Source organism: Pyxicephalus adspersus, chromosome 3, assembly GCF_032062135.1.
Source record: "Pyxicephalus adspersus chromosome 3, UCB_Pads_2.0, whole genome shotgun sequence".
Lineage (NCBI taxonomy): Eukaryota > Metazoa > Chordata > Amphibia > Anura > Pyxicephalidae > Pyxicephalus > Pyxicephalus adspersus.
This window is the reverse complement of record NC_092860.1, coordinates 18,098,840-18,126,236: the sequence shown is the minus strand read 5'-3', so window position 1 is coordinate 18,126,236 and position 27,397 is coordinate 18,098,840. Positions and strand designations below refer to the sequence as shown.

Below are 27,397 nucleotides of genomic sequence, written 5' to 3'. Positions count from 1 at the left end.
GAACAGCAGGGGGCGCTGTGCCGGCTTCTTTCACTGCAGCCAGGAGGAGACACGCTGCTGCAGAGAGGAGAAGAGACACGCGCTGCATGCAGCCAGCGAGGAGAAGAGACACACGCAGGATCGGGTATCGGGTGAGTATCTTATTTTAATTATTTTATAACACAGTTGTCGTATAGGACGCACCAACTTTCCCCCCCCCCAGTTTTGGGGAAGAAAAAGTGCGTCTTATACGGCAAAAAAAAACAGTAAGTACTAAAACTGAATACAAAACAATAAATCATTAATTGAAAATCTTCAATCATCATAAACCGTACATAATATATAGAATATTAAATGATAATAAAGACATATCAAGAAGGATATCCAGTGCTGCTTAGACCCGGACAGAAGTGGCACTAAGAGGGGGAAATGTTTTTGTACCATATGTATATTATATCACACACAATCATGAAAACATCCCCTTTCATTTCTGCAATATTATATATCAGGACATGGATTATATATCAGGTTAAATTTAACCTAAAGTGTAAACTGGTACAAAACTGATACTACAGTGTCCTTATTTATTCACCAAAACTAAACAATGGTTATTTACCAAACCCCCAAGCACACTGACCAATTTTCAACAGAATGGCTGAAAGGAAAAAGAATCAAGGTGTTGCATTGGCCCATTCAATGTCCAGACCTCAACCCGATCAAAGTGGTGGAACAAAAACTGAAGCACTTTGTGTTTTGCTTTAAATACAGCTTGAGTCTGTTGGGATACTTCTCTCCCTTCTATGTACATCTACATCAATATTAGCCCGCTCATGGTTACTATTATTAATAATTTTACATTTGAATTATAATCACATTTTTATTTATAATATTTACTATACAACAATTGAATCTCTTCAAGCTTCAGGTGGTGTCCAGCTACCAGCTGATAGCATTCTGTGCTGTTTATTTGCTGAAGGTTTGCTGCGACAAAGGAGGAAAGCTGTTTTTTTGAAGTGGTTATCATACTTATAGCTTTTGCACAAATCTTACATCTCTCAAACCTATTTCCACCCCCTCCCTGGTATTACTACTTGTGTACTGCTTGCGGCAGCCTCAGGCTTCCTCTAGGTGCTTTTTGATGTGCCCACTTAAAACGTGCGTTTTAACAAACAGTGATTTTGAGATAGAGAAAGTCCTACAGTAGCTTTGCTTGGACACAAAGGGCTGTGTATGAGAGGGGAACAGTGAAAGGTGATTTTATTTGATTTCTAATAGTCTTAAAGCTATTCCCTGGACATTGACCTCACTACTCCTGCCTTGGCCATGTCAAGTGACCGAGGGGAAATAAATATTGTAATAGCCACTTATACTTTCCTAAATCAGTGATCACCTGATCATCACATCACAATCCTTTTATCATCTTCAGTACTTTAGCTTCTTTTTTTTGAGTATCTGGATAACTTGGTTGGTTACAGCTGATCATTGGTGAGATCCTTGGGGATTCCAGAAGACTTCACAGCTGGATGACATCACAAAGTGGTGACCATGGTATGAACACTGCAGCGCTGGATCACCAGTTGTCACTCCTGGAGAGAGCTTTTTTTTTTTATAAATGTTTAGGGGAGAGATAGCCTGTGACCAAACCATGGACATTCATGTATATACATATACTATATAAATTTATGTATACTTTTTAAAGCTTTAAAGTTCCTCTTTGCTCAGGCAGCCCTTTTTTTGCAAAACGGCACAGGCGATGTAAAAGGGACCGCACTAACCTGGTTTCTTCTATCAAAAACATGCATGTGCAACCAGGCTGCTGAGATACCCGGCGCATTCAGGCTTCCCCTGCAGCTGCCAAGGCTGAATGAATGAACTCCTGTGCACCTTTACGAGAGTTGCATCATTTCAGTCAGTCATAATGGGCAAAGATCGAAACCAGGAAAAGGAAAAAGAAAATAGCGGCACCCACGATGGAATGAGCACATTTAAAGTTGCAAGGGTCTAGTTCTGCTTTAGGATGAGCCCTCATTGACCTCTGTACCTGCAAGTACTATGGATCTATTCTTTCTTAGTTGCCAAAAGTTCTGTAGTCTTCCAAGTTGCTTTCCCTGCTCTATAGTCATGCCTTGTGTTTATATCAGACATTAACAAACTATTGTTGGGTTACTGTTGGTAGAAAGTAGAATGGGGTTCTGAGCTGCTGAGCTAATAATGGCTATAATTGGCTATGAATTTCATGCTGATTTTCCTCATTGTCTGCAGTCAGTGAAGTCTTGTCCTAAAGCATAACTGTATGTAATCTTTTTACCCCTGGACCCTAACCCAACTCTTTCCCCTTACAATGTTTTGATGTTGGAGAACCATCCTGACAGTTAGAAAATTAGCATTTTCTGAATTGTCAGCAAGCGCATCCTTCATATTTCTCCCATGACAGGTTTCCTTGAAGTAGCAGATCTTTTAAAGTTTGTTGGTTGCCATCATTTCAAGCACACTGCCACTAGTTGTTCCCTTCTGAAGAAATAGGACTCATTATACAATATGATGCAGCAATCACACACTTAGAATGGGCAGGAAGTAGAAGATAAAATATTGCCAGCAGCTTTTGGCAGTTAAGCAACATTCACATAAATCACACGATCGAGGTTTTACAAAACGCAGGCTTATATCCAAGGCCATATATCAGCTTAGCGGGAGCTTTCATTTAGAATTTTAGTAATGAAGACGGAAATAATTTAACCCCCTGGATTCCACCTTCCGTACTGTTTTGCTATTACTGACATTCTATTACTTTTCCTCCAGGGCATACATCTTTTATTTATCACAAGTCCCTTCTCGGAAGGCTTTGTGTTTGATTCTTAGACATTTAGTTTCAGCATTGCACTCCCTTGTACCTTGTGTCCTCGCACTTTTCAACACTTGATGATCTTCTAGCATACACTCCTCCTGCTCGTATCTTCATGGCCATTGTGTGTGTGTGTCTACTTAAGCCAAGGGCTGGTCAGTTCTCGGGGCCACTTAGACTGCTGCTAAAAGACTCCTCTGTAAGCCTTTTATTTTATCAGCACAATGTTTCTCTGCTTTCTAAAGGGTGTGCACCAGAAATATATTACTCATGTTTTACAGTCAGGTATTGGCTGTTGTCTGTTTTAAAGAACTATTCTACAAAACTTCCTGCTTTTACTATGTAATCCTGCATGCTGCAGCAGTGGCTGGAGTTATTCCTGACCTCACCATAGACAAGGTAAAAACTCATCTGGTCCGACTGACATTTCCATGGTCTTGTAGGGGCTTATCGATATACAAACAAACCCTGATCTGACTGTAAGCAGCTGGATTAGGCGGACACTTTCTTTTCTTTCAAGAGGTTTCGCTCCTGCCGGGAAGATCTTCTAATTCTAGCATACCTATGATGTGAACTTCTCGTGCATCTTACCAGCTGGGTTGTTTAACAGGTTTTACACAAAAGCTCCTAGAGACTGTCTGTAACATTCACATAGTCATGCTGCTCTTTCCCATATATTACATGCATACATTTATGTAAACAAAGCCCTTTATTTTTTTAATAAAAGGTTTGTGTTGCAAACTTACATTGTGAAAGGGTAGAAAACACCTGTATATTCTATACAGTTCATTTGTTCTGTTTTGTATCTGTCTGTTGAAGGCCTCAGCCCTTGGGGTTATCGACCAGTGATGTACAGTATTTAGGATGAATAGATGTGTATATCAGAATGAATACAGGATGACTTCTGACATTCCCTGAAATCACAAGGATGACCTATGAGTGTCTAACATGCCAAAGTGTATCTGTGTCTTAATTCCAATCTTCACTTCCTTCATGCATGATTATCTTCTGTTCTAGAAATACTTACTATGATTTCTCTGCACATTGTAAACTTCCTAAAGTGGAACTAAACCCAAAATAAAAAAAACACCTTTAATCCCATAGATCTGTCGATCCGTCGGGAGGTTTCTTCGTCCTGCGTCGTCCTGGTATCAGTCTTTTGCCGGGCGCTGACATCTTCTACCGTCTTCTTCTACGTCACCCAATCTCATTGCGCAGGCACAAAATTGGCTGAAGGGTGTTTTTGCACATAAAAAAATAAAAATAAAATCATTTTTACTTCAAATAAAAGGGTTGTCTACCCTTTTATGGAATGTTAAAATTTTGAGTTTTAGGTCCGCTTCAAAACATGCTTTAGAAATTTGTAGATCATACCAAGAATCATTTACCTCCACCTTTGCTTGCTAGGTCTAATTTGCTGTTCTCTCGTTTAATCTTGCCATCCTCTTTCTTTGTTCTGTACTTATTGTTGGTTTGTAATGGAAACTTAGAAATTCAAAATGTATCAGATCATATTTAGGCCTCTTATCTGAAGAGTAGCATGTAGGGTTTTCACACAATAGTTTTAGTGAAGCAGCTCATGTCATGGGACCTCCTTAACAAAAGTCCCAGACTAGACTTTACCAAATGAATGTAAAAGAAGCACTGAACCACTGCTACACTGATGTGCCCTAAATAACTAGGTATAAATCTCTGATAAATATTATCCCTGATAAATTGGGGACTTGTTCTTGTAATGTTACAAACGTTTCATAGCTTATCCAAGCAAATTCTTCAAGGTGGCTTTAGTAAGCTTTAAAACGTCTTCAACATTACAAGAACAAATCCAGTTGAATGTGACTACTACTAAATATTTCTACTGATCATATGCAAGTAGAGATCTTACATCGCCCCTCATATAAGTTTAATAGGCAGTAACGTGGATGCCAATTGAAAATAAATGTGTTCAGAGGTCCTATTGTCCATTGCCTATTAAGTAGGTTTGCCTTAGAAGTGGATTGTTAGGTTGTCACCCTCCTATAATTTCTTTTTTGAATCTTGTCTGTTTCCACAATTTAGTAGCTTGGGATTGAGACTTTGGGAATATAGGAGATATAGACATGATATCTCTGTGTTGTCACCTTACTGACTTGAATCTGTAAATATCAATATATGAAGAAAAGGCGTAAAAGGAAATGTGATGCAAAACGCAAGTTGTGTTGATCTACATCCGTGTCGTTATTGTTGTCGTATTCGTTGTCGTATTCTCTTTACATTTTGCTGTCATTTCCATTGATTAAATCTCACTTGGTTTCTTTTTCTGTTGTTTAGTGAAGCAGATGATGGTTGCCGAAAACCATTGGAGAGATTGCTACACATCTGGCAGGAGCGTAGTGTCTACTCCGCCGACTTCATCCAGCAGCTCAGACTGGCAATAGATGAGGATGACAGCCCCAGGGAGCCTCCAGGTACTCCGCCCCCGAGGAACCCTGTGTGATAGTAGTCTTTACAGGAGACATGTGATCGGCACTTCTTCTATTCATTCGAGGGTGTCTGCTTCACATTCTTGTTATAATTTTGGTATTTGTTCCAAGTGTGTGTTTGTATGTTTACATTTTGATCAGCAAAAACAGTAAAATCATTATCTGGTGGAGTCAACATGATGTGTTGGAAAAATGAGCAAACATAAGGGTCTGAGCGACTTTGGCAAGGTATGGCTAGACATCTCAGTGTATCTCCCCTCAAAGCAAGGACCAAGTAAAAGGGTGCTGTGTGCAAATGGCTTGTTATTTTGTGTGTGGAGGCACTGGGGGATGTCTAGCCTAACTTGTCTGGTCCAACCTGAGCACCCATGCTATATCAATTAGCTGAAGCAGATACTAAGGACATGTAAGCATCTCTATGGTCCTGTGGAACAAACACTTTGTTATCTTGCATAAATTAGTCTGAATTTATTTCAGGGCAACTGAGTGATGGCAAAGCAATGAATTTTTTTAAAGCAGATAGGACACAGGTATCGTGTTATTTAGCTCATGAATTTAGAATATGGACGAGTTTTAATTATTAAGATATCCATGAAGTTATGGCTTTTTAAAATGTTTAGGACAGATGAGAGATTAGCATTGAATAAGTGGGTCTGGGTGTTATCTGTGGGAGTGATGGAACTGAAGCTGTGAAAATGCGTGTAATTATATGTGGTCCTGTAAAACCAGAGAGTGCAAGCTGTGATATCGCATTTACATGGACAAAGAAAGTTAACATGAATGTGTTTTATTTTAAGATTACTTCACATTTTTTTACAGCTCGGGAATAGAACTTTTAGACAAAATGACAAATAATGATGCTTTTCATACTGACTTTAATTGCAGTAAAGTTATTATCCTATGGTGTGTTTTTTTGCCATTTCAGATAAACACACTAATCTTCATGATTCCTGCTGTGCCCAAGGCATAATTATTCTTTTATAGGGTTCTATTGTATAAGGTACATAAAGGTCGTGCAGTCAACACAGCTGTATGCTGAACTTTATTATTTTGCATAAATGCGTATATGTGGGCTTCGGTTTGTAAACTATACAGCACCATGTGTACCTATTCTGTACTTTGTATTGCATCCTGCAACCAGTGCTGCTCCTTCCTAGTACTAGGTAGCCCAATCTGTATAACACTGCACACTTTTTATTTATGTCAGATAGTACACATTTGGCAAGTTTTGTTTTAGGAGGAGGGTCTGATCCTTCAGGGTGTAAGCCATAAAAAATTCAGCCCTCTGTCAACTCTCCATTGCTTGTGGCTCTTTTGATATTCATTGGACAAGCCTAAAATTCCTTATTGTTCTCCCCAGAATTTTTTATTAGCTGAGTGGTCTAAAATAGGCAGGACGACACACAGCAATTTTAGTGTCCCCAGCTGTTTATGGCATTGGTATTTAGTTACTGCATAATTGTGGTTGTTTTCAACCACCTTCTACATTTTGTATGGGGTAGCAAAGCGCACTTGGATGTTGGGGTTGGTGGTGCATCAGGCTTAAAGGGCTGGGGGGAGCACTGCTTATGACCATGTCACTAAACCTGCGCTGCTCCCCTATCCCTGTCCTATTAAGGGTGCCACCATCTTTCTTCTTTTTTTCTTCCTCCTCATGATCATTGGCGATCTTGATTGGCTGTGTCTGAGGCAGTTGCCTCATTTCTTCATCCATTTTTTTGAATATGAAAGAGAAGCCAGGAATGCCGTCTTTCCCTTGCAACCACCGCAAGAGCTGCGCAGCAATCACGCAAGTAAGAACAGTTATTGCAGAAGGGACATCACCTGTCCATTTTTGCAATAACCACCTGTCTGATCTTGTATTTTTCTTTAGTTCCACTTTAAGGTGTGTGGACTTCAATCCTTCTTATATTGAGGTCAAATAAACCAATTACAGCATTTCATAACTGGATCGCTGGGATTTGGATTTCTTCCATCTGATCAACTGTTTGGTATAGCTATCAAGTTAATGGCCTGGCACGTGAAAGTTTGGTGTTTGAGTGTGGCCATAGCATATTAAACATGCCTGTTTCAGTGTTGAACCCAAAATGTTTTTAAGCCGGGTGGGTGGCAGCCCCAGTATTGTGACCCAACTCTTCAGTAACCACCGAAAATCAGGGTGGTTATTGAAAAGTACCAGGTTGTGAACCTGGCTGGAAAGGGCTGGGGAAAGTGAATTTTGGGGAAATTGTTTTTATTTTATAAGGATGGTGGAGTTCTGCAGACTTTAGGTGCTGGAGTGAAGGTGAACATTAAAAGTCCGCTATAAAAATCTGTCCCAGTAGATCAAACGTTTTCTCAAGCAAGCATGGGCAGAAGGCTTTAAATAAAGCCTAATAGCATGTAAATATGCACTGGTTGGACAATCTGCAGTGTTATTACTCAGCATCTTTAAAACCTACCTATGCTTATGGTCATTCTGATAAAATTACATGTGGATAGCATAACAAATCGCACAGGTAAAATCACAATTTCTGGTTTAACACGTAAAAGTCTGCCCTACGCGCTTCACATCAGGAGTGGGACTTTACTGGAACCAGCACAGTTTAAATATCCATTTACTTTTACATAATCACTCGGAGGGAATATATATATAATACATTTTGATATGCATGTTTTACCTGTCCATCAGTTCTTTAGTTAACATTCAAAAAAGAGCCGCATTTTCATCCAATTTCATCAAATAATTAATTCTTACATTAACTAGATTCTTAGGTGAAAACCTGCCCTTTAATATCCTAATAATTCAATATAGCAGCGGTAAGGACAGTTCCTTACGTTACGTTGCGGCTCTCTGTATCCACCTGACCCCTGCTAGACAAAGATCCAGAGCATCGGAAATCATACCAAGGTGGCGGGAATCATGGTTCACATGGAAGAGCTGTAAACTCAATGAGTTAATCTCTGGAAATTTCTGTAACATCATAACACCATTAATTCTTTTTTAGGTTGGCCATGATATCCTTTCTCTTTTAGGCATGCCAATGCATTAATACTGTTCTGCCAACTTGCATTTGTTTATAATCTTTTTATGTCTAGTCATGTTGCATTTACTTGACCATCATTTATTTAAAGAGTCAGCCCACCCATAAATAACACTTTAAATGTGGCAGTTTCTTATGTCTTGGAGACTCTTGAGTTGCAGGATTTGTGCATCTAAAACAGCATTTTACTAGCTGAAGTAACTTGCATGTTTTGGGGAACTGCAGCTAAAAAGATTTATTCAGGGTCAGTAAGAAGAAGAATGCCCTAATGCTGGTGATCTGAGTGCCCTGACACAGCTAGAAAGATCATTGATGTATTTCCCTTAGCCCTGCTAAGTAGATTTGGAATTCTGAACAACCATCAAATGGAAGGGCAAACCGCCACATCTCAAGGAACCTTAAGTAACTTCTGGAGAACCCCTGGTTGAGAATGGCTGATCTAGAACATGCAAAGGGGGACCAGAACCTAAGTAGGATTTGGGGCTGCACTGTTGGCGCATCAGGTTCTTACTCAGCCCAGTGGACTTTTTTTTTGTTTGTTTTACATCTTCAATTTGTGCTGCTACGCATGTCTTACAACTGGAGTAACTAATATAAAGAGTTAGCAGTCCATTTCTTGCATTCCTTCAGCAGCAAAACCGCAAATAACTGTTGTCTGTAAGGCAAACTTAATACTGACATAGAGTTAAAAGAGAAAAAGTAATTGTACAAATGACTTCCTAAAGTCTTTTTTTTTCCTTTCCACCTCTAAGCTCATTAGGCAAGCAGAAAGAGTTGGTGATCCCATTAATCTAGCCAGCAGTCATCCTGCACCTGTCATTAGGAGGGCAGAACAATATTCAACTCTAAAAGCATCCCGGTGTGGTTTAGCCTTCTTATACAAACAGCAGGACGAGGCCTGTGCATGCTCCATCACAGAGACCTACCTGTACGATGAGCCTGCTAATTAAAGCCGCTATAAAATAACTGCGGGGAATGCAATGCATGACTAACCCGTGACTCACTGCTTTTATACACACCATGTCGGCGAGCACATTTATTTATTTATTTATTTTTTGTCCTGTGAGCACAACCTGACAGATTCCTGCTGGAAGAAATTAAGCCTTCGCCAGCTTAAATTGGAATACATAAATGTCTCCTTCGAAGGTGTTACTTGGAAAGCTCGTTGGTTTTCAATAGGAGAATTTGGATACGGTACAATAGGGGCAGAGGGTTCTGCCACTTCAGAGATGTGTAAGGGAGTAATAACAATGCTCACTGGAGGTTACCCTTTTTTGATTTAGTTAGTATATTGTTTCTAGGATCTTTTTCTTTGAGAAATGATGGATTTTTAGTGCAGACCATTACCCAAATGAAAAAATCTTGGCTGTCTCTGTGTAGCCCAATAAATGGTAGAAGAGGCTGTAGGATTGTTAAATTTGCACAAAATATTTCCCTGGCTCTGCAGTTTAGACAAATATGAAATATTGCATTTGAATGTATCATGCCTTTCTTTTTCTTAATGCATATTGGTCAATTCTTGAATGCCTCATTGGAAAATACATTTGTCTATAGAGTATATATAGCTTAGGCTGAAACTTTTATATTTTCTAAGGTAATGTGAACCCCAACAATGAGCTTCTTCTGTTTGCTTCCTTATAATCTGTTAAATTATATAATTGAAAAACAGATATATTATGATTTATGCACAAAAAATGTTTTATCTTTCTAGAGTTCCAGTTCTCAGCAGTGTCTATACACAGTCTACACTCTTTTGGACTTTGGTGCCCGAAATAATCAGTTGTTGTCACTTTGATTGAAAATATACTGTGCGTATTTTTCCCAAAGTTGTGATGGAAAATAAGTCCCCCCCCTAATTTGTTGCTCGTACTTTTTATATTTTGTAACAAGGCCTTCCTTTTTGTAAAAAAATCGCACAAAGTTTTAGTCAACCTATATGAAATAATTTTTTTATCCTGTGATTTTGTGATCCTGTTAGCATCTTTTTTCTTGTTTGTTAATAAAAATAAACTTCATCTCTCTTTGTAGTGGTCGAGGAGAAAGTATCACTGAAACGCAGTTTTCAGCAGGTCCAAGAAGAGGAGGATGATTATCCGGGCAGCTACTCCCCTCGAGAACCTTCTGTTGGTCCTCTTCTGGTACGTTCTCACATCACTATCATCACCATGTAGAAAAGTTACTGGCCAGCCTCATTAACCCCAGTCATTCTCATATGTTGCTGCTTGCTGTGTCAGGACAGGCAATAACACATCTGTCAGGAGCATCTTCTGCCGTAGCTGTACAAGAACATTTTCACCTCTGCCCTGATTAAAAAATAAACGTTACGGGGAAAAATCTGCTCAGCATCAACCAGTTTATTCATTTATTTTTTTCAGTAGAATGTCAGGTCAATGTGCTAGATTTCACCCCCAGCTTTAAATGACGGCCAGAGCCAAGAAAACCAGATACAAGTTTTCAGAGGGACGCGATAGATCTTATTTTCTTTGCATATGTACGGGCTCAGCTGCTTTGACATGAAAGATCAGTCATACAGCTAAGTTTAGAAGATTTCCTCTTCTTGTAAATAAAGTTTTGTACAGCTAGTTCTATGTACTCATTTAAAGTGCCTCCATGGTACTTCCAAATGTCACAAGTAAATCGGGGGATATAGCTTCAGACTAAGCAATGATTAAAAGTATGTGTAGTTGTGGGTCAATAGAGAGCAACATTAAAAAACATAAATAATCCAGTGCTTCGCTATACTAGTCGTGGCTAAATCTACATTTTGCTTTAAACTCATTTAAAGACTTTGAACTAACTTGGAAGATTTGGTCATTAGTAGTGTTACAATCCTTAGTGTGACTTGTCCTTTATATTTAAACCCATGACTGCTTACTACAGTGAAACTTAGTAATTGTTAATTGTTATACCAGATTTAAAGGTCACCTTAAATCTAAGGCAGGGTTCCTCCTGAGGTTGCTAGGGGTTCTTTGAACAATAGGCAATTTTTGATTTATTTCATTTTTTTGGATACCAATGAGATCTGTAAAAATGAGATTCTGCCTAATGGCCAGCATTGTAAAAGGCAATCTTTCTACTAACCACCACATGAATATACTGTGAGATGTGGATATAGTAACTGTAGAAGAGGTTTCCTGAAGACCTAAAGGCCCAGTCTTCGACTACATACACACACTAGATTTTTGTCTTGTAACTGATCTTTCTGGATCATTTCCAACGACAAACAAACGATGTACACCATATACGCACCATTCTGCTCTATGAAGAGGGGAGGGGGAGAAGGAGCAAGCGGCACCCTGCTGGGCTCTCCTCCATTTACTTCTATTGCAGTAGTTTGTCTTCTGTCATTCATGAATCTCCAGGACAGATCCATGAACGATGTCAGATGGCCTCTGTTCACGTAAGATTCTCGTCGTCTAATGTGTGTACAGTATATAGCCTTATACAGATTGCACATAAAAAAAATTTGGAGAGCTGTGGAGTTTTTTGGGTGCAGTGACTGTAGGATGTGAACTGCATAGCAAAAAGTGTTAAAACGCCTGTGTAAGCTTTTAGCAAGAACATCCAGTTCCAAATAGGATTGACTTTAGAGTGGCATCTTTCTTGCAACTTTAACAATCTGGAAAGGTATTCCACTAATAAACAGTCTGACTGTTGGAATTTGCACCCTTTATTCACTTAAAAAGATCATCTATGCAATCAGGTTGAGACAACTTGGCTCACAGTCAGCATTTAGTATAATTGTGGTCAGGACTCTGTGCAGACCATTCACGTTCTTCCATCCTAAATGCATCAAACATTGTTTTATTACACATTTTTATTCAGTCATTCTGAACCAGAAAAGACCTTTACCCAGACCATTGCCACAAGGTTGAAATAATACAACAATGGTCTTTTGCACTGGAAACAAATTGATTTGCCATTGTCCACAATCATTTGGCCATGTGGTGGTTGTATTTTGTCTGCATAATGCGAGTTTTCAAAAAATGTATACATTACAAAATGGATAAAGATTTTAATTATTTTCCAAAGCTGGTTTGTTTCTTAGATTATGATTGCTAATTCATTTAGCTTGGAACATGTGGGGTCTCTGAATTTTGTGTATTTCTTTATCTAATCAGTAGTTTTATTACATAACTGCACATTCTTTTTCACTGCTTTGCTGTAACCAACAGCTTTTTTTCATTTTTTCCTCAATAATTTGTTCGAAATAGAGATTCCATTTTCATCCATTCATCATTGTCTACCTGTTTATATACAAACCCAGCTGTATATTGTACTGATATACATCACATGTTCTGTTCCTGTCCTTACTAGGAAATAAGATCCAACTAATTAGGTTTGTTGAAACTAAAATGTTTCATATTCCTATTTTCCAAAGCCTTATAAATGTATTTTTTGCACTTTGAGCAGTTTGGCGAGTCTAATTTACATCTAGTATAAACAATGTGAAGTGCCTTCTTAGCGCAGCACGGCCACGAAGACAGGCTGTCATGTTAAATGTTTGCTTTCAGATAAAGATATGTTGGCGTAGGAGGACCGGAGTACTCGATCATGTCTGTCTCTCTTCATCCTGGGCTCCCAGATAAATCCACACAGGAATCTCGCTGAGCGTACAGAAATAGGTTCACCTTTCCGGAGGGGAGCAGAAAAAAAAAAATTATTGCAACATAACAGGAAAAGGGATAATAAAGTGGAACCAAAGTTTTACTTTTGAAAGGCCATGATCAGGCAGGTTATTATTGCATAAAGGGATAGGTGATGTCTCTTCTGCAATAATCTCTCCAACTTGACTGAAGACAACGCAAAGCTGCTCGAGTTTTGTTGCCAGTATACTCTGCATTCCCAGCCTTGTCTGCGCATGCTGGGAATGAATGAACTCCTGTGCACCGGTGTGGGATTTACATCATCCTGGCCTGGCCAATCAAGATGGCTGAAGATCGCTAAGAGGAAGTGAGGAAAGAAGATGGTAAGCGCCATGCGAGGGAACAGAGATAGGTGAGTAAATGCAGTGTTTTTAGTTCCTCTTACAGGTAGTGAAATTCATTTACAAAATTGAGTACAGAAATGACTGGAGACCATACTATTATCAGATGATTATTAAACTTTTACTATTAACCTTTCATAACCCTGTCTAATTTAAATCAAGCAAAACCATAAAATCCACAAAAAGTTGGCTGCATACCAAAATTTTCACCTGGAAATTTGTATGGGCATTCGTTTTGACCAGTTGGGAATCTTGGGATGTTGGAAGGCAGAGGCCAAGGAACCTCTGTTAATAATAATAAATTATATGCATGGTTTGAATTACCTAGTGAAATATGTAACCACTGCTAAATATCTTCATTTTCCTCCCTGTGTCATCACAAATCAAATGACCAAACTTTAATGGGAATAAAATTTCTTTTTATTTTTCTCAATAAAAGCAAAATTTACAAACTTCATTATATATTTGATCAAAACCCTTTAGGCGTAGCTATAATTATAATTCTTCTAGCATATGCACTGAACAGGAAGAAAAATATAAAGCATAACAGTACTTTTAACACCAAATGTTGGACAATGTTATTTTCCATGTTTAACTTTAGGAATGCCCCCTTAGTGACTTACAATTGGGCTCTGCATTCATTTTCAAAGCCCAGACAATACACAACTTCTTTCTTTGGCAAAGCTCACTTTGATGCTTGCGCATTCTCATGGCAGATGTTACACTTATGACTAAAATGAAAAATTGTAAATTCAGTAAAGCCCAATCTGACAAAAACAAGAGTGTGTGAGTAAGGTAATCACAGGGGGCATCCAGAGCGAGGAAATATTAGCCTGCAGATTGTAATTCATAGTCTGTGTAGAGAAGGAAAGCTTACAGCAATGAGGATCAAGAACAGCATTTATGGAAAGCATGAAAGAAAGTCTGTCTCATGTCAACAGAAACATTTCCATTTTGTTTTTGTCCTCGAATATGAAATCTGATTCCAGCTGCTTTCAGTGGTAGTTTTAAATCTAGTTGGTGTCTATAAAGATGCTTGTTGCTTCTGATAGTTTGATACATTCAATCATTCATAGGAGCTACAAAGTACAAAATGTGGGTAACTAGCACCAAATTTTTAAAAGATACAGTTGGCAGTGTTCTCCCCAGCTCCTGTTAGCTGGGCGCACCACCCGGCACTTTTCAGTACCCACCCGTGTCAAAGTGCTGACAATGAAAGCTGATTGTTATTACCAGAAAAGTATTTTCTGTGTCTAGGTAATGGAGGTGTTTTTGTTGGAAAATGCTTGAGACCAATTCTGCATGAATATTTCCTTTAGCCGATCAGTGTCAGGTGCAGACAGCCGCACGCTTGTACTGATGATGATTTGTGGGGCATATTGGTGCTAATAAAGGAAGATTAATTGCCTGTCAAATGATGAAATATAAATGAGTACATGCTGAGTTGCACACACAATGCAGCTGGGTGTCTCTCCCATTCCTCTGCTGACCCCAAGCACAACGCTGTGTGGTTTTACAAGCTGCTGTTCTTTTCTTAATTCCACATGGACCTGCCTCCAGTCCTCCCTGCCACTCATATGTCCCTCATTCTCATCCTGAAAGACAAATAAGTTCATAGGAAAAGTAAGAGGGCCGAAAATCCAAAGCTAAAACTTTTTTCCCTGTTTTATAAATATCAGGAAATTGACAAGAACCCCTGTATTTTTTTTTTTTATTCCACCTGTGTCCCACTGGGGAGATTTTTCAAGTGTTCTGGTGAATATATATAAATATATAAAATTATAGTCATTTCACCAATTCAATAAAAATGAAAGGTCTGAAGGGAATTCAACATAACCAGCAATAATCGTCTGACTTTTGTGGTTTGGAATAAACACGAACACAATGGTTATTATCAATCAAAAGCACGAGTCATCATTTTTGAATGATGAAGACAATCATATAGCAGTGTTCTCTCCTGGCCCTTTTAGCTGGGCACACCACCCAGCACTTTTCAGTAACCACGCAGCTGTTTTTGGGTGTTTATTGAAAATTTGGGTCACAATTCAGGGTCCACCACTCACCTACAGGTTCTTCACACTAAGTTTGGAAAAAAATCTGGGGAGAATACTGCATTAGGAGATCCTATGTGTCCTGTGGTTCACCCCAACCTGCCATAACTGGAAGGGCAGAATTACCATACACGTGTGCCATGTTTCCAGACTTCAAATTGACTTTTTACCAATTAGAAAGTTAATGAGGCACAGAATTGCCAGCAGATATTTTTGTGTGTGTAATAGGCTTTTTTTTCACTTCCAGTGTCAATAGCTTTAGAGAAAACACTGTTAAAAACCTTAAAAAGAACTAAGCAGAACTGATTGAATGAGCAGCCAGTGTTGGATGTGATTTGGGGGTTCTTTGCTGTTTGTACTGTGTAACATAAACATAGACTTTAAAATCCATGATGTTCTTTGAAATGTGTTTGTGTTAGTCCTGTCTTCTTCCCCAAGATCCTTTCATCCAGTGTGTTTTTCTACCTCTCTCCCGCAGACCGAGGATCTCATTAAAGCTCTGCAGGACCTGGAGAATGCCGCCTCTGGAGATGCAGCAGTAAGGCAGAAAATCGCCTCCCTTCCACAGGAAGTTCAGGATGTGTCTTTGCTGGAAAAGATTACAGGTTCGCTCTATGTTTTCTCCCTGACCTTTTGAAACTTTAGATCCTGTTGAAGAGTGTGCTATGGGCAATCTACACCATGGGGCAACTATAGACAGCCAAATTCTGATTTTTAAAAACATTTTTTATATAAATATATATCAAATTTGTTGCAAAAGCAGCTTGTTTATTATTTTGCTTTTTTCATGCTTTACCATCTTGTTTGTTTTTTCTTCTGTAATGTCAGTTATAGTTTTGTGTTGGAAGTTCAGCACATCTTAACATTAAACTTTTATCCTACAGAAAGTACAGAAACGCATTAGGGGGTTTTGGACCATCCTGATAGGCAAATCCCAACATTTAGAGATTATGTGAAACTAGGTGCTACCCCTGCCCTTCACATTTTGTTGTCCCATTACAATGATGCGGCTGCCCTAGCTGGTCGATGGAAATGCACAGGAAACAAACTTTGCTATGAAGTTCTGAGTCTTCATGTTTCAGAATGGTTTAAAAGATTAAACAAATTACATATTTGTAACAAGCTTTACAAGAGCTGTTAAACAACCCACTAGACCTCTTGAGCTTCTTTTGTTATCACAAGCAGTATTGGGTAGCAGTGCAGTTCTAACACAAAGAGACAATATGATTGCTATGTACTCAGTTATCATTTCATTGACGTGCACCAATTAAAAATGTAGACATGCCGCATTTTTACGCAGCACACAAACAGGTGTTACATATTACAACACGTGTTGGCATAAAACTTTTCTCTTTCTCTGGATCAGAAAAGCAGCAAAAAAAACCCTTCAAAGACCGCAGTTTAATACACTGTAAAATGCAGTAAAATTGTATCACTCGAGACGAGCGGTCTTGTTAGTCTCATGGGAGAATCTGATGTGTGTCGTTCAAGGATCCATCAAGACGGATCCATAAGCTACCAATCAGGAACGGCCGCTGTACATTTCAAGGGAGGAGAGCACAGCGAGTGCCACTAACTTGTCCTCCCCCCTGCCCTCTCCATAGAACACAGCGCGTGGTGTGTGTAGGGTGCTTGTTCTTGCATTTGTTACAGTCTGTCACCATCATAAAAGATCTTTCCAGCAACAAAAATGTTATATTTGTACGCAGCCTTAGAAACAACTTCTGGTTGATTGATGTGGGAGCACTGGCTACAATGTTCACCGATGCAGAGGTGTATATTATTTTTATTAATATTATTACATAGTATTAATATATCACCAACATATTATGCAGCACTGTCCAAAGTCTATGTCTATGATAAAGTCATGTCACTAACTGTCCCTCAAAGAGGCTCACAATCGAATGTCGCTACCATAGTATATGTTATATATAGTATACATGGTATATTCTTATGTCTTTTATACAGTCTAAGGTCAGTTTTGGGGGGAAGCCAAGTAGCTTGTCTGCATGTTTTTGGAATAACATGAGAATACAAATACTCTCCTGTACATTATCTAAACACAGGCTTATTTTTTTTAATGGCTAAAATGTAATGGGTGGCTTCACTGGCCAGTAAGATGGTGCAGACTATGCAAAAGTATAGGAACCACGCAGACTGCAGTGATCTCTCAAACACCTTCCATCATGAGCAACATGATGCTTCTCTCTCTACTTGTAAATAAATGCACACACAAGTGAAAAAAAATTTTTTCCAAAAGGTTTGGAGTTGTCTAAAATACTTCACAGAGCCTCATCTTCCCCATATATTCCAATATTGCAATAGATGTACCTAGTAGAATATTGTGGCCCGAATTTTTTTGATGTTTCCATAGTGACAGCCCAATCCAAGCAGTGCAGAGAAATCGTAGTTGGCATTATGAAGATAGAATTTACTAGGTCCTAGCCTTGACATTGTGTTTGTAAAAATTACTCTTAGGAATGAAGATGCAATTATCCTTAGCACTGTTTATCTATCAAAAACTGAGTGGTTTCACCCTTTAATGTCTTTATTTATTGTACACCAATGTGCTTACACAAGCTCCTAAATTATATTTTGCTGAAAAAGTGTTCAGATTTAGCCTGGTCATGCAGGACCTTCACTTGCAAAATATTTATTCAGAATGCTTAAAAATAGTTCCTGAGATATCGCTGCATTGCCCAAATTTGCATTCACGTTTGCTTTAGTTTATTAGTAATCCCAACATTAAACATTCGTAAGCAGGATCAATCTCATTTTGACAAGTCAAGTGAATCGGGACTTCTGTCTCATTCTAATTACAATTGAAATGGTTCCTGATTGCTATGTTAGTGATTATTAAATGAAGTCTGCCTATGCTTGAAATGGTTGGATGCAGAAACCAAGCACATGCGCTTTAATTCCTGTAATTCCTATTTTTATTTTCTAGACAAAGAAGCCGCTGAGAGACTTTCCAAGACAGTAGATGAAGCATGTCTACTGCTGGCAGAGTATAATGGACGACTAGCGGCAGAACTAGATGATCGCCGACAATTAGCGAAGATGCTGATGGAGTATACACAAATCCAAAAGGAGGCATTAAGCAACAAGGAGAAGAAGCTGGAGGTAAAGCTTGTATGAAAGTGTATGGGCCAGAGAAAGTTACTCTGTGGTCCCACCTATCATGGATGGAAACTTTAGGTGCACTTTCCATTAGAAATGTAACATCTGCGTACACTGTCTGGGTCCCCCCTTCTCAAAAAATGTGGCTGCTAATGGCTGAAAGTACGATTTATCCTTGTCTTATTCTAGACTTTCACCTGAGGTGCCTTGATGAAAATGAAGTCATTGTCCTTCTTGAAAGACTTTTGTAGATGTTTCATTTCAGTGTCTTCTCGCAAGATTTCATCTGCTTTGTGTTCTATAGGAAAACTAAAAAATGTGAAACGCAGGGGTAAAGCAAAGCACAATTTTGACTTTTTGCCTTTCACAGATATGTTTAAACTTAAAGCAAAAGTAGGGGAGGAGGCCTGGCTGGTGTAAACAGAATTTTCATTTACCTTCTGATGTAAGGCTCTTGGTATTCCAACACTCTATTTTAAACTAGGAATACAATTGGTTTGGCTGTCCCTGTCATCTTAGGAAATACATCCTGTAAATAAGTTGACAAGAACTCAACTCTTCAGATGCTGGTAAGGAAAGTCTTAAAAAATTAATAAATAATTTACCTATTCACCTAAAGATAAAGCTACAAGAGTGGTCTAAAAACAATGTTGATGGCCAAGTAAGGTACAGGTTTTCATCCAATAGAGATTTGTGGTTGGCTGCTTATGATCCCCATCCAATATAAAGCTGGTCGGGAAAAGTTATTGGAAAGCTATTTACTTAATATTTAGACTACAGGGCTTTATTTTTTGCCAAAGGGGAATTTACTAAGTACAAACTTAATGGAGGTGTATACATACTTCATGCACTCAGATTTTTTGTAGTAGAGTTACAGCTTATGCTTTCTTAGCCACAAAATCTGAATTGGTTGTCTTCCTACTGACAATCCTCAGTAGAAGGGAAATGTTCTGTTGAAAAGTATGCTTGATTTGCCTGCATAAATTTAAGGAGCTTAAAAGTTTTGAAAGATTTTTTGGCCTTTGTAGAGAAAAATATTACAGTGTCTCAGCAACCATTTTTGCTAATTCTAATTTTATAGTATAATGTGGATTGATAAAAAATCAAAATGATAAGTTTTAGTGTTGAGTGTAACGGGCATGGATTGGTGTTTTATCAGCATTTCAGTTATTTAGTGCTGTGATAACTTCAGTGTCTAAACCAATATTTCTTGAACTTTTTAATGTGGCGGAAGCATTAAAATAACTTTCAGGTCCATAGAACCCCCCTGCTGTAATTAATAATGTAATTCTCTTAAAGCGGAAGTAAACCCAAAACAAAAAATATCACACTTACCTTCAATCCCGCAGATCAGTTTATGTGTCGGGAGGTTTCTTCCATCAGGTCCCACGTTGTCCTGGTATGGGTCTTTGGCCCAGCACAGAGGGAGTGCCGGGCGCTGATATCTTCTTCTCTCTTCTTTGTGTTCTTACTACATCACCCGATCTTGCACTGCGCAGGTGAGAGATTGGGTGATGTAGATTGGGAAAAAATTGACATTGTCACTGCGCATCTCGGGCATGCACAGAAGAACAGCCAAGAGCCTTCTGGGATTCGTGATGTAGGTATCCCAGGAGCCTCTGTGCTCCAGTTTATTCTTGATCACAAAAAGGCAAATAGGGCAGTGCTGAAAAAAAAAAAATTAAAAAAGGGTTGTTTATCTTTTTATGTAAAGTAAAAATTCTGAGTTTAAGTAGGCTTTAACATTGCTGGCCATTGGGAACAAAGTCACCCTTAAGCTACGTGCACACGTCAAGTTTTTCTCACCCGATAATCGGCTCCGGACGGTTATCGGGCGAGAATCTGGCGTGTGTACAGCCCGCGTCGTACAGCCCGACCTGGCGCGATCCTAATGCAAGGGAAGGGGGACAGCGCGCACCAGGGTGCCGCTCCGTCGCTCTGCCCCTTCCCCTCTTTATAGAGCAGAACGGTGCTGTATGTACAGCACTCGTTCATGCATTGTGCAGTGCTAGTCATTGGAAAGGATTGTGAAAGATCCTTTTCACCGACAAGAATTGCACATGTGTATGCGGCTTTACAGATAGCCAAAAAGATGATTAGTATAAGTAAACTGAGGCACAAATGGCTAATTGCTCAATGAACCCCTAGAAAACCCTGGAGGAACCCTGGTTGGGAAGGAAGCACTGGTATAAACACAAAAAGTGAGACTTGGATATGCATGAGGACCAAATGAATTGACTGCTTATCAGTTAGACTATGTGAGACCAGTTTATCAAAAGTTTTCCTTTAGTGGTCTCCCTACAGAGGTCCCTCTACAGAGGTCCACCATACCATGTTCTGAGTCAGAGCTCTTAATGATTGGAGAGATCTAGCTCGGATTCATCAGGGGGGTGTAGACTCACACTACCCCAACACACACAGCAGCATGCCGGCAGAGGAAACTGTAGATAGCAAACTAGAAGACTTTTTGTTTTGATGCATTTTGAGTGTATTTATCTCAATTACACTGAAAGTTCATTGGGCTTTACATTTTTTTTTTCTGGTAAAGTTGTTGTGTCCTCCCTTGCACCCTTATCATAGTTTATCCTGTCACAGTTCCAAGAAAAAATGCTGAATAAAGCATGAATTTTTCTAATATAACTGTAGCTGCCATCCTGTACACTAGAGATAAGTGCTGGTGGCACACCACAAGTTGTTCAAACAGAGCCTTGCTTCTGAAAATGGGAGCAAACAGGGTGGAGGTTAAAGATGACATCTGCAAATTAATTAAATTAAATTTCATAAGTTCTTGTTCGCAACTGTGACTCATTATTGCCTTCACCTCAAGCCTTTGAGTTATGATTGGGTCTAAATGTTCGAGAGAGAACAAGGCTTTCACAGGGAATGCATAATTAGAATATTAAAGGGAACCTCTCCAGGTAATCAACTATACTTTTGAAATACATATGTGAAGTTTTCTTATCTACCATTATAGCTAAACTCTAGGCATACAGTATATAAAAGACACAGATTAATGCTGCTCTGTAATCATTAATATATCATTTTTTTGTGTGCAAGACTAACTGTGCAAACACCTGCATTTGGCCTAACATCAGCTTCTTGTATTTACTGTACAGCAGGGCTTAGAGCAGATCACATGTCGCTTCTGCAGCAAAATAACCCTACCTGCCTGATTGCAGGTGCACACACTCACTTGTCCTAATCCCATCGCAAGTGCCACCATCCTCCTGGTTTTCTAATTTCTGTCTTTCACCGAGCTATTCATTTTTATTCTGTTTGTAGGAGAATTCTGCTTTTAAGTATTCTGAATGGCAATTGAGCTTTTCATTAGCTGCATGCTTGTTCATGGCAGGGAGTCTGTAAATACTGTAGCCATGATCAGAATGCAAGCATACAAGCTTTACCTTTTACAAAGCAATTCAATACTACCAGATCACATGTTAGCATCCTTTTTCATTTTCTTTATATGAACTGTATAACGCCCCTTCTAAAAGTGTTGGTTGCTTTATAGCCATTTTCTTTGTATGCATTTGTTTCTTTAACCCTTGGAATTTGAATTTAGAATAGAACAAAGAAATTGCCATTTTAATTGATTTAAGCTTGTTCTGCGTCTACCCAAGAGTTATACTGTAGCGGTAAGCTGGGTCAGCTCTTATGTACACTGGTGGAAATATCTAACTCCATTGCTCCCCACCCTGTAGTTTTGGGTGTTCATACTTACCTTTTAATGAGCCGGTGTTTTGTTGTGCTTTCTCTCAAATATTGGAATAGTTTATTGAAAAGAGAGGAAACCCCTCATAAAGGTCACAATAGATATGCAGGCCCTGGAACAGCAAATATCTCACTAATAGACTCCCGGAGAGATATACAAAACTGTCTCTGTACATCCTCTAAAAAAATAAAAAATAAAAAAAACATAAAATATAAATTTTGGTGAAATTGCCCTTAAAAGTTCAAAGTCTTCTAGGCTTGGGAAAACTGATCTGGCGTTTAATAAAATTACTGGACCACATAGAAACACATGGTTAAAGACTGTTTGAGGACAGGGCTGGAATTCTCCTCTACGCTGGGGACACTCGGGATTAGCAGCATTTGTCCTCTTCCATTCCCTAGAGAGCTCCCATGTTTGATGAGATGACATTCAGTGGGAAAGCAGTCTTGCTGGGGGTTTGTTTATGCTTGTGTGACTAAGAAAGCAAACATCACAGAGGACATCATGGACTCTACAAAATCCAATAATCTGTTCATGGACATTGTATGCTCTATGCTTAGTTAGAAGCATATTCTGGAACAAGCACATTAAAATAAATGTACAGAACTTAAACTAACTCTGATACAAAGAAACGTGCACAATGGGATTTCTTAAGGTGCACATACATCTAATGACCCCAGACTTGGCTGATCTTCTTGTCTTCATATACTTATCCCATATCCCTTTTTACTATTAAGCAGCAGTTGGTTCTTTATTTTGTGCTTGGGTCCCTTAAAGTAGAACTAAACTCACCTCCCCTCTCTTCTGGGATGGCACCGACATTCTCACCTGGTCTTCTTTCAGGTTTGGAAATTCAGGGATCAGTTAAGATGCCAGGCTAGACTGAAGTAATAAAGAGTTGCCTCTGGTCATGGTAAAACCTGGAAGGTGCGAGAAGAAGGACCCCAGCATTTAACTTGGCCCTTCCTTCTATGCTTTATGATTTCTTTTATTTAGAATGGCATCACAACCATAGATGCTATAACTGGAAATGGGGGGGCACATATTGCGGTGAGAGAAAATATAGCTAGAAAATGGGGACAAAATAAATTAGGTGAAGAATGTAAATATTTAACTGGTAAGCTATCACAAGTCATGGTGATTCGTGTTAACATTAGGGGCCTTGTTACCATGCCATTTCAACAGAAATCTTTTCATAAGATTATATGGTAATTTTTTTTTCTCTTTCGGGTATGTTATTTACCTGTCAATGCCTCCCTTGTGTAGATAATCCCCTCCTTTACCAGCTACATGAAAGGTTATGTCCAGAGATTGACTGGTATGGACTGTACATGGAGAAGAGGAGAAGGCTATGATTTGCAAGTAGAAAAGGGCAGTGCTAGAAAATTGCCTGGTAAAGAATGAAATAAATACAGAAATCATTTATGGAGAGAAATTATCAGCAGTAAGCATTCAAATTTATTTATTTATTTTTTTACCGTAACGTTGATGACCCTGTATACTCTTTATCTCAAGCAACTTCCCCTTTGTTCAACTCTGCAACCTCCTTCAAAAGCTTAAGCTATGCACACTTCTGGGAATGTCTCACTTGTGTCCCCTACCTCTTGGTGTTGTCCTTTTCCAACTCCACTATCAGTTCTGAGTCTACATTCATCTAGTAAAATAGAGGATCAGGAAACAACCACGAGATTTGGTAGGGAACAATACCAAGGAAACAGTGAAGGCTGCAGAGAAAATATGGGATATGCCAGTTGTCCAAAGTTAGGTATATTGCCAAATGTTTCACCAGCCTTACCATGACCGGTTCTCTTTAAATCTGCAGTATCATGCAGTTTGCTATGTCATTCCATAACACAATTATTACTGTCCTTGCAGTGGCTGTCTGATATCCATTTTAGACTGCATTGTTTTCTCACGGTCAGGTTGGAACAGTTTATTTATTCCCTGCTAGGCAATCAACATTAGTGATGCATTATGCTTCTCTGAGCAATATTTCCTCTATTAGTCACTCTATCAATTCTCCTTCCTGGATTTCCATGTTTTTCCACAGATAAAGCTATTTGTCCTATCCATTGCTGCACACTATGATTCAGTCCCTCTTGTGTCTCTAGGTCTGCCAAGCCAATACAGTCTGCTACCGTACTTTGGTTAAATTGGCATTGCTGCAGGTATTCAGAACAAGGCATTATTCATTACCACTCCGCCTGTAAATCTATCATTAAAAAACACCTCATTTTTGACATTAAAATCATACTCTTAATCCTTCCTGTCCCTTTTGTTTTCTAGGAGTGGTGGACCTTTTAAAATGCGGAAATACATAATTTCCTGCAGATCTTTAATTGGGAGTTCACAGAGGTTATGTAAAGTCCAGATGTTACGGCAAATATTTCTTCACTAGTTCCCTGTAGATTTGTTGTTGAAGAACAGGGAAGGTTGCATGGGGCTAGCAGTGGGCTTAGCTGAAATGATGAGACCCAGCCTTGATGTCATTGCAGTAAATGATTATAGGGTGTGGGGTTTGAGTCCTTTTCTGAACATTGCTTGGCTTGTTTGGAATACTCAACATGAGTGGGAAGCGATAATAATTAAACTAGTAAGGGATAAGTGAAATATATATATATCTCCATTGCTCTCCTTTTGTACGGCAATGGTATTCCCCATCTGGGGTGTGTCATTGCTTAGATGCTTACCTTGGCCCACTGCATCCCCCAATTTTCTCAGTCTGTTCACATTTTGCTTAGTAAAAGCCAAAGGGTCAGCATAACAGCCACATGGCTAGCATTTTACAAATATTAGCAGTGCAAGACAGAACTAATAGTTGAGGGTTACAAATCGTTTGCAGATTTCTTCTATGAAAGTTTATTCCATAAGAGGTCACAAAAGTTCTACAGAGGACCATGTTTACCTACTTTCAAATAAACTACAACTCTGTAGGGATTACCAAAGTATTGTAAAGAACTTTTTACAATCCATGGCAATTTAAACTGAGCAAGTGGCCAAGATTAGTACAAACCTATTTTATTTCGGTTAAGCATAATTAGAGATAAATACTCGAGTATGGGTTGATCTGAGTATAAGCCAAGGTACCTATTTTTGCCTTGGAAAACAGGAAAAATTGATTGACTCAAGTGTAAGCCCATGGTGGGAAAAGCTGCAGCTACTGGCAAATTTCAATATTCAAAATAAATACCAAAAAAATTACATTAATTGATGAGGCATCAGTGGGGTATATGTTTTTAAATATTTATTTCAATATTACTATATTGATATTATGATCTTTAATAAGAGATGTTATGGTAACAATGATTGCGCAGAGTGGTGGGTGATGACATCTGCCTAATATCTGCCACATCACTGCAAATATAATCAAAACAATGCAAGGCTCCATGGAAAATCACTTCATCACTCACTGCATATACTGCACTTATCAAAAGAATTGCTTTCTTAAAGGCTCAAGAATATTATTATAAGATTAAATCTTTCTTCTATTAGACAAATACCACTTCTCCCACATATATATATAACTTTGCTATCATTTTTTATTTCAAATTCAACAGTGAATTGAATGAATGAATCCTAATGCAATATGTAAATGCAATGTAAATCCTAATGTAATATGTACAGAGCCCGGATTCAGTACGGCCCATCCAGTGACGTTAGAGATTCCCTCTGCAGGCACACCAGTCTCTTCGGCCCCACCCGTATCTCAATCGGGCTGATACCTGACTGTAGTATAAGCCGAGGGTGACTTTTTCAAAGTCGGCGTATACTCCAGTATATACGGTATACATATATGCAGACTCGATTGTCATAAGAAAAGTAAGTTGCTCCCTTTTTCCAAGCTGCCCTATTAGTGACTATCTTCAGCCTTTAATATAATTCGTTTATTTAGATAAAGGAATGAAGGCTCTAGAAGAACCCCCATGCTGACACTATGCCTATAACTGTAGTATCAGGTTCATGATTTAGGATGACCCTAAAACCTTTTTCACCTCACCTGATACATTTGGTCACCAAGCAAAGCCAGTGACCCCCTATTCTATCCAATACATTTGCACAGTTTTGCATCATTATCAATTCCCTATTTAATTGTACAGCGCTGCGTAATATGTTGGCGCTATATAAATCCTGTATAATAATAATAATTTGACATGTTTGTAAGTAATAAATACTATAAAGTGTATTTTATTTGTCTGAAGCATACTTTCACATTTAAATAGATTTGACATTTTCTTACACCTGTCTTCTGTTGTTGTGTTTTGTAGGAATACAAACAGAAGCTTGCCCGTGTAACGCAAGTCCGGAAAGAGTTGAAGTCACACATACAGAGCTTGCCTGATCTGTCACTACTACCCAATGTCACTGGAGGACTGGCACCTCTCCCTTCTGCTGGGGATCTCTTCTCTACTGATTAGGAGCGTCTTTGTTTGGTCCACTCCTTTATCCACCCACACCTAACCCTAAACACCAGCAGAGGAGAAGGAGTGGAGTCTTAGTGCTCTCAGACTGGAACTTGATCCTCATGAAAGTATGACCCTAATGCACCCGCCAGACAGTGAGGCATTAACTACAAGCCAGTGCCCCATCTCTTTCCCAAGTAGTGTCTTAGTGTCGGATGCTGATGGACAAAGCCAGGAGGGCGTACGCTGGGCTCCAACCATTTTTTTTTTCTTTTTTAGAGACTCGTTTATGATGTGTGCACAGATCATGCTTCTTGATTAGCTTTTTGGCAGCTTCCTGTTCCCCATTCTGATCAGATGATGATTGGGAATTTTGTGTTTAGATGCAGCATGGCTGATTTTCTTGTAATGTGCTGCTGGTCAGGAGTAATACACAATATAGTGTGTCTCATTTCTAAAGCAAGTCTGAGAGTCTGTATACTGTCCATGTACATTTTAATGCCGCAGTTACTGTGCAACAGTTTGGGAATTCAGCCTGGAATTCCAACTGGAAAACATTTCGGTAGTAAATTGGTGCTTTCTCTTTGTCAAGGTGCACCTATACTCATATGCTGAAACCCAACTGATTTCATATATTTAGTAGTTTTGACACAAACAGCCTCTATTTTCATAGTCTTACCTGCATTTCTGTTATAATAATGGCACAGTTTGTCCAATACATCTGCAGAGTCCATTAGTCGCCAAGGTGCGCTGTAAGGTCAGGTCAGGTACCTACCTTTTTCTCTCTACAAGTCCACAGGAAGATGCTTTGTGATGAAGGA

General features: G+C 38.9%; 1 protein-coding gene across 2 annotated transcripts in view; it reads left to right on the top strand.

Moving 5' to 3' along the window:
- RPRD1B (regulation of nuclear pre-mRNA domain containing 1B) overlaps window positions 1–27,035 on the top strand; it is a 47,278-nt gene extending 20,243 nt beyond the window's left edge. The window contains exons 3-8 of one of the 2 annotated variants that reach the window (XM_072403753.1): window positions 5,132–5,268; window positions 10,335–10,444; window positions 15,823–15,949; window positions 18,292–18,467; window positions 23,443–23,620; window positions 26,442–26,582. In XM_072403753.1, the coding sequence (XP_072259854.1) occupies window positions 5,132–5,268; window positions 10,335–10,444; window positions 15,823–15,949; window positions 18,292–18,467; window positions 23,443–23,580 (688 nt within the window). In that variant the 3' untranslated portion in view covers window positions 23,581–23,620; window positions 26,442–26,582. Of the gene's footprint in view, window positions 1–5,131; window positions 5,269–10,334; window positions 10,445–15,822; window positions 15,950–18,291; window positions 18,468–23,442; window positions 23,621–26,441 lie in introns of both variants that reach the window. The other variant, XM_072403752.1, reaches the window with a different exon arrangement.
- Window positions 27,036–27,397: the final 362 nt, after the last annotated feature.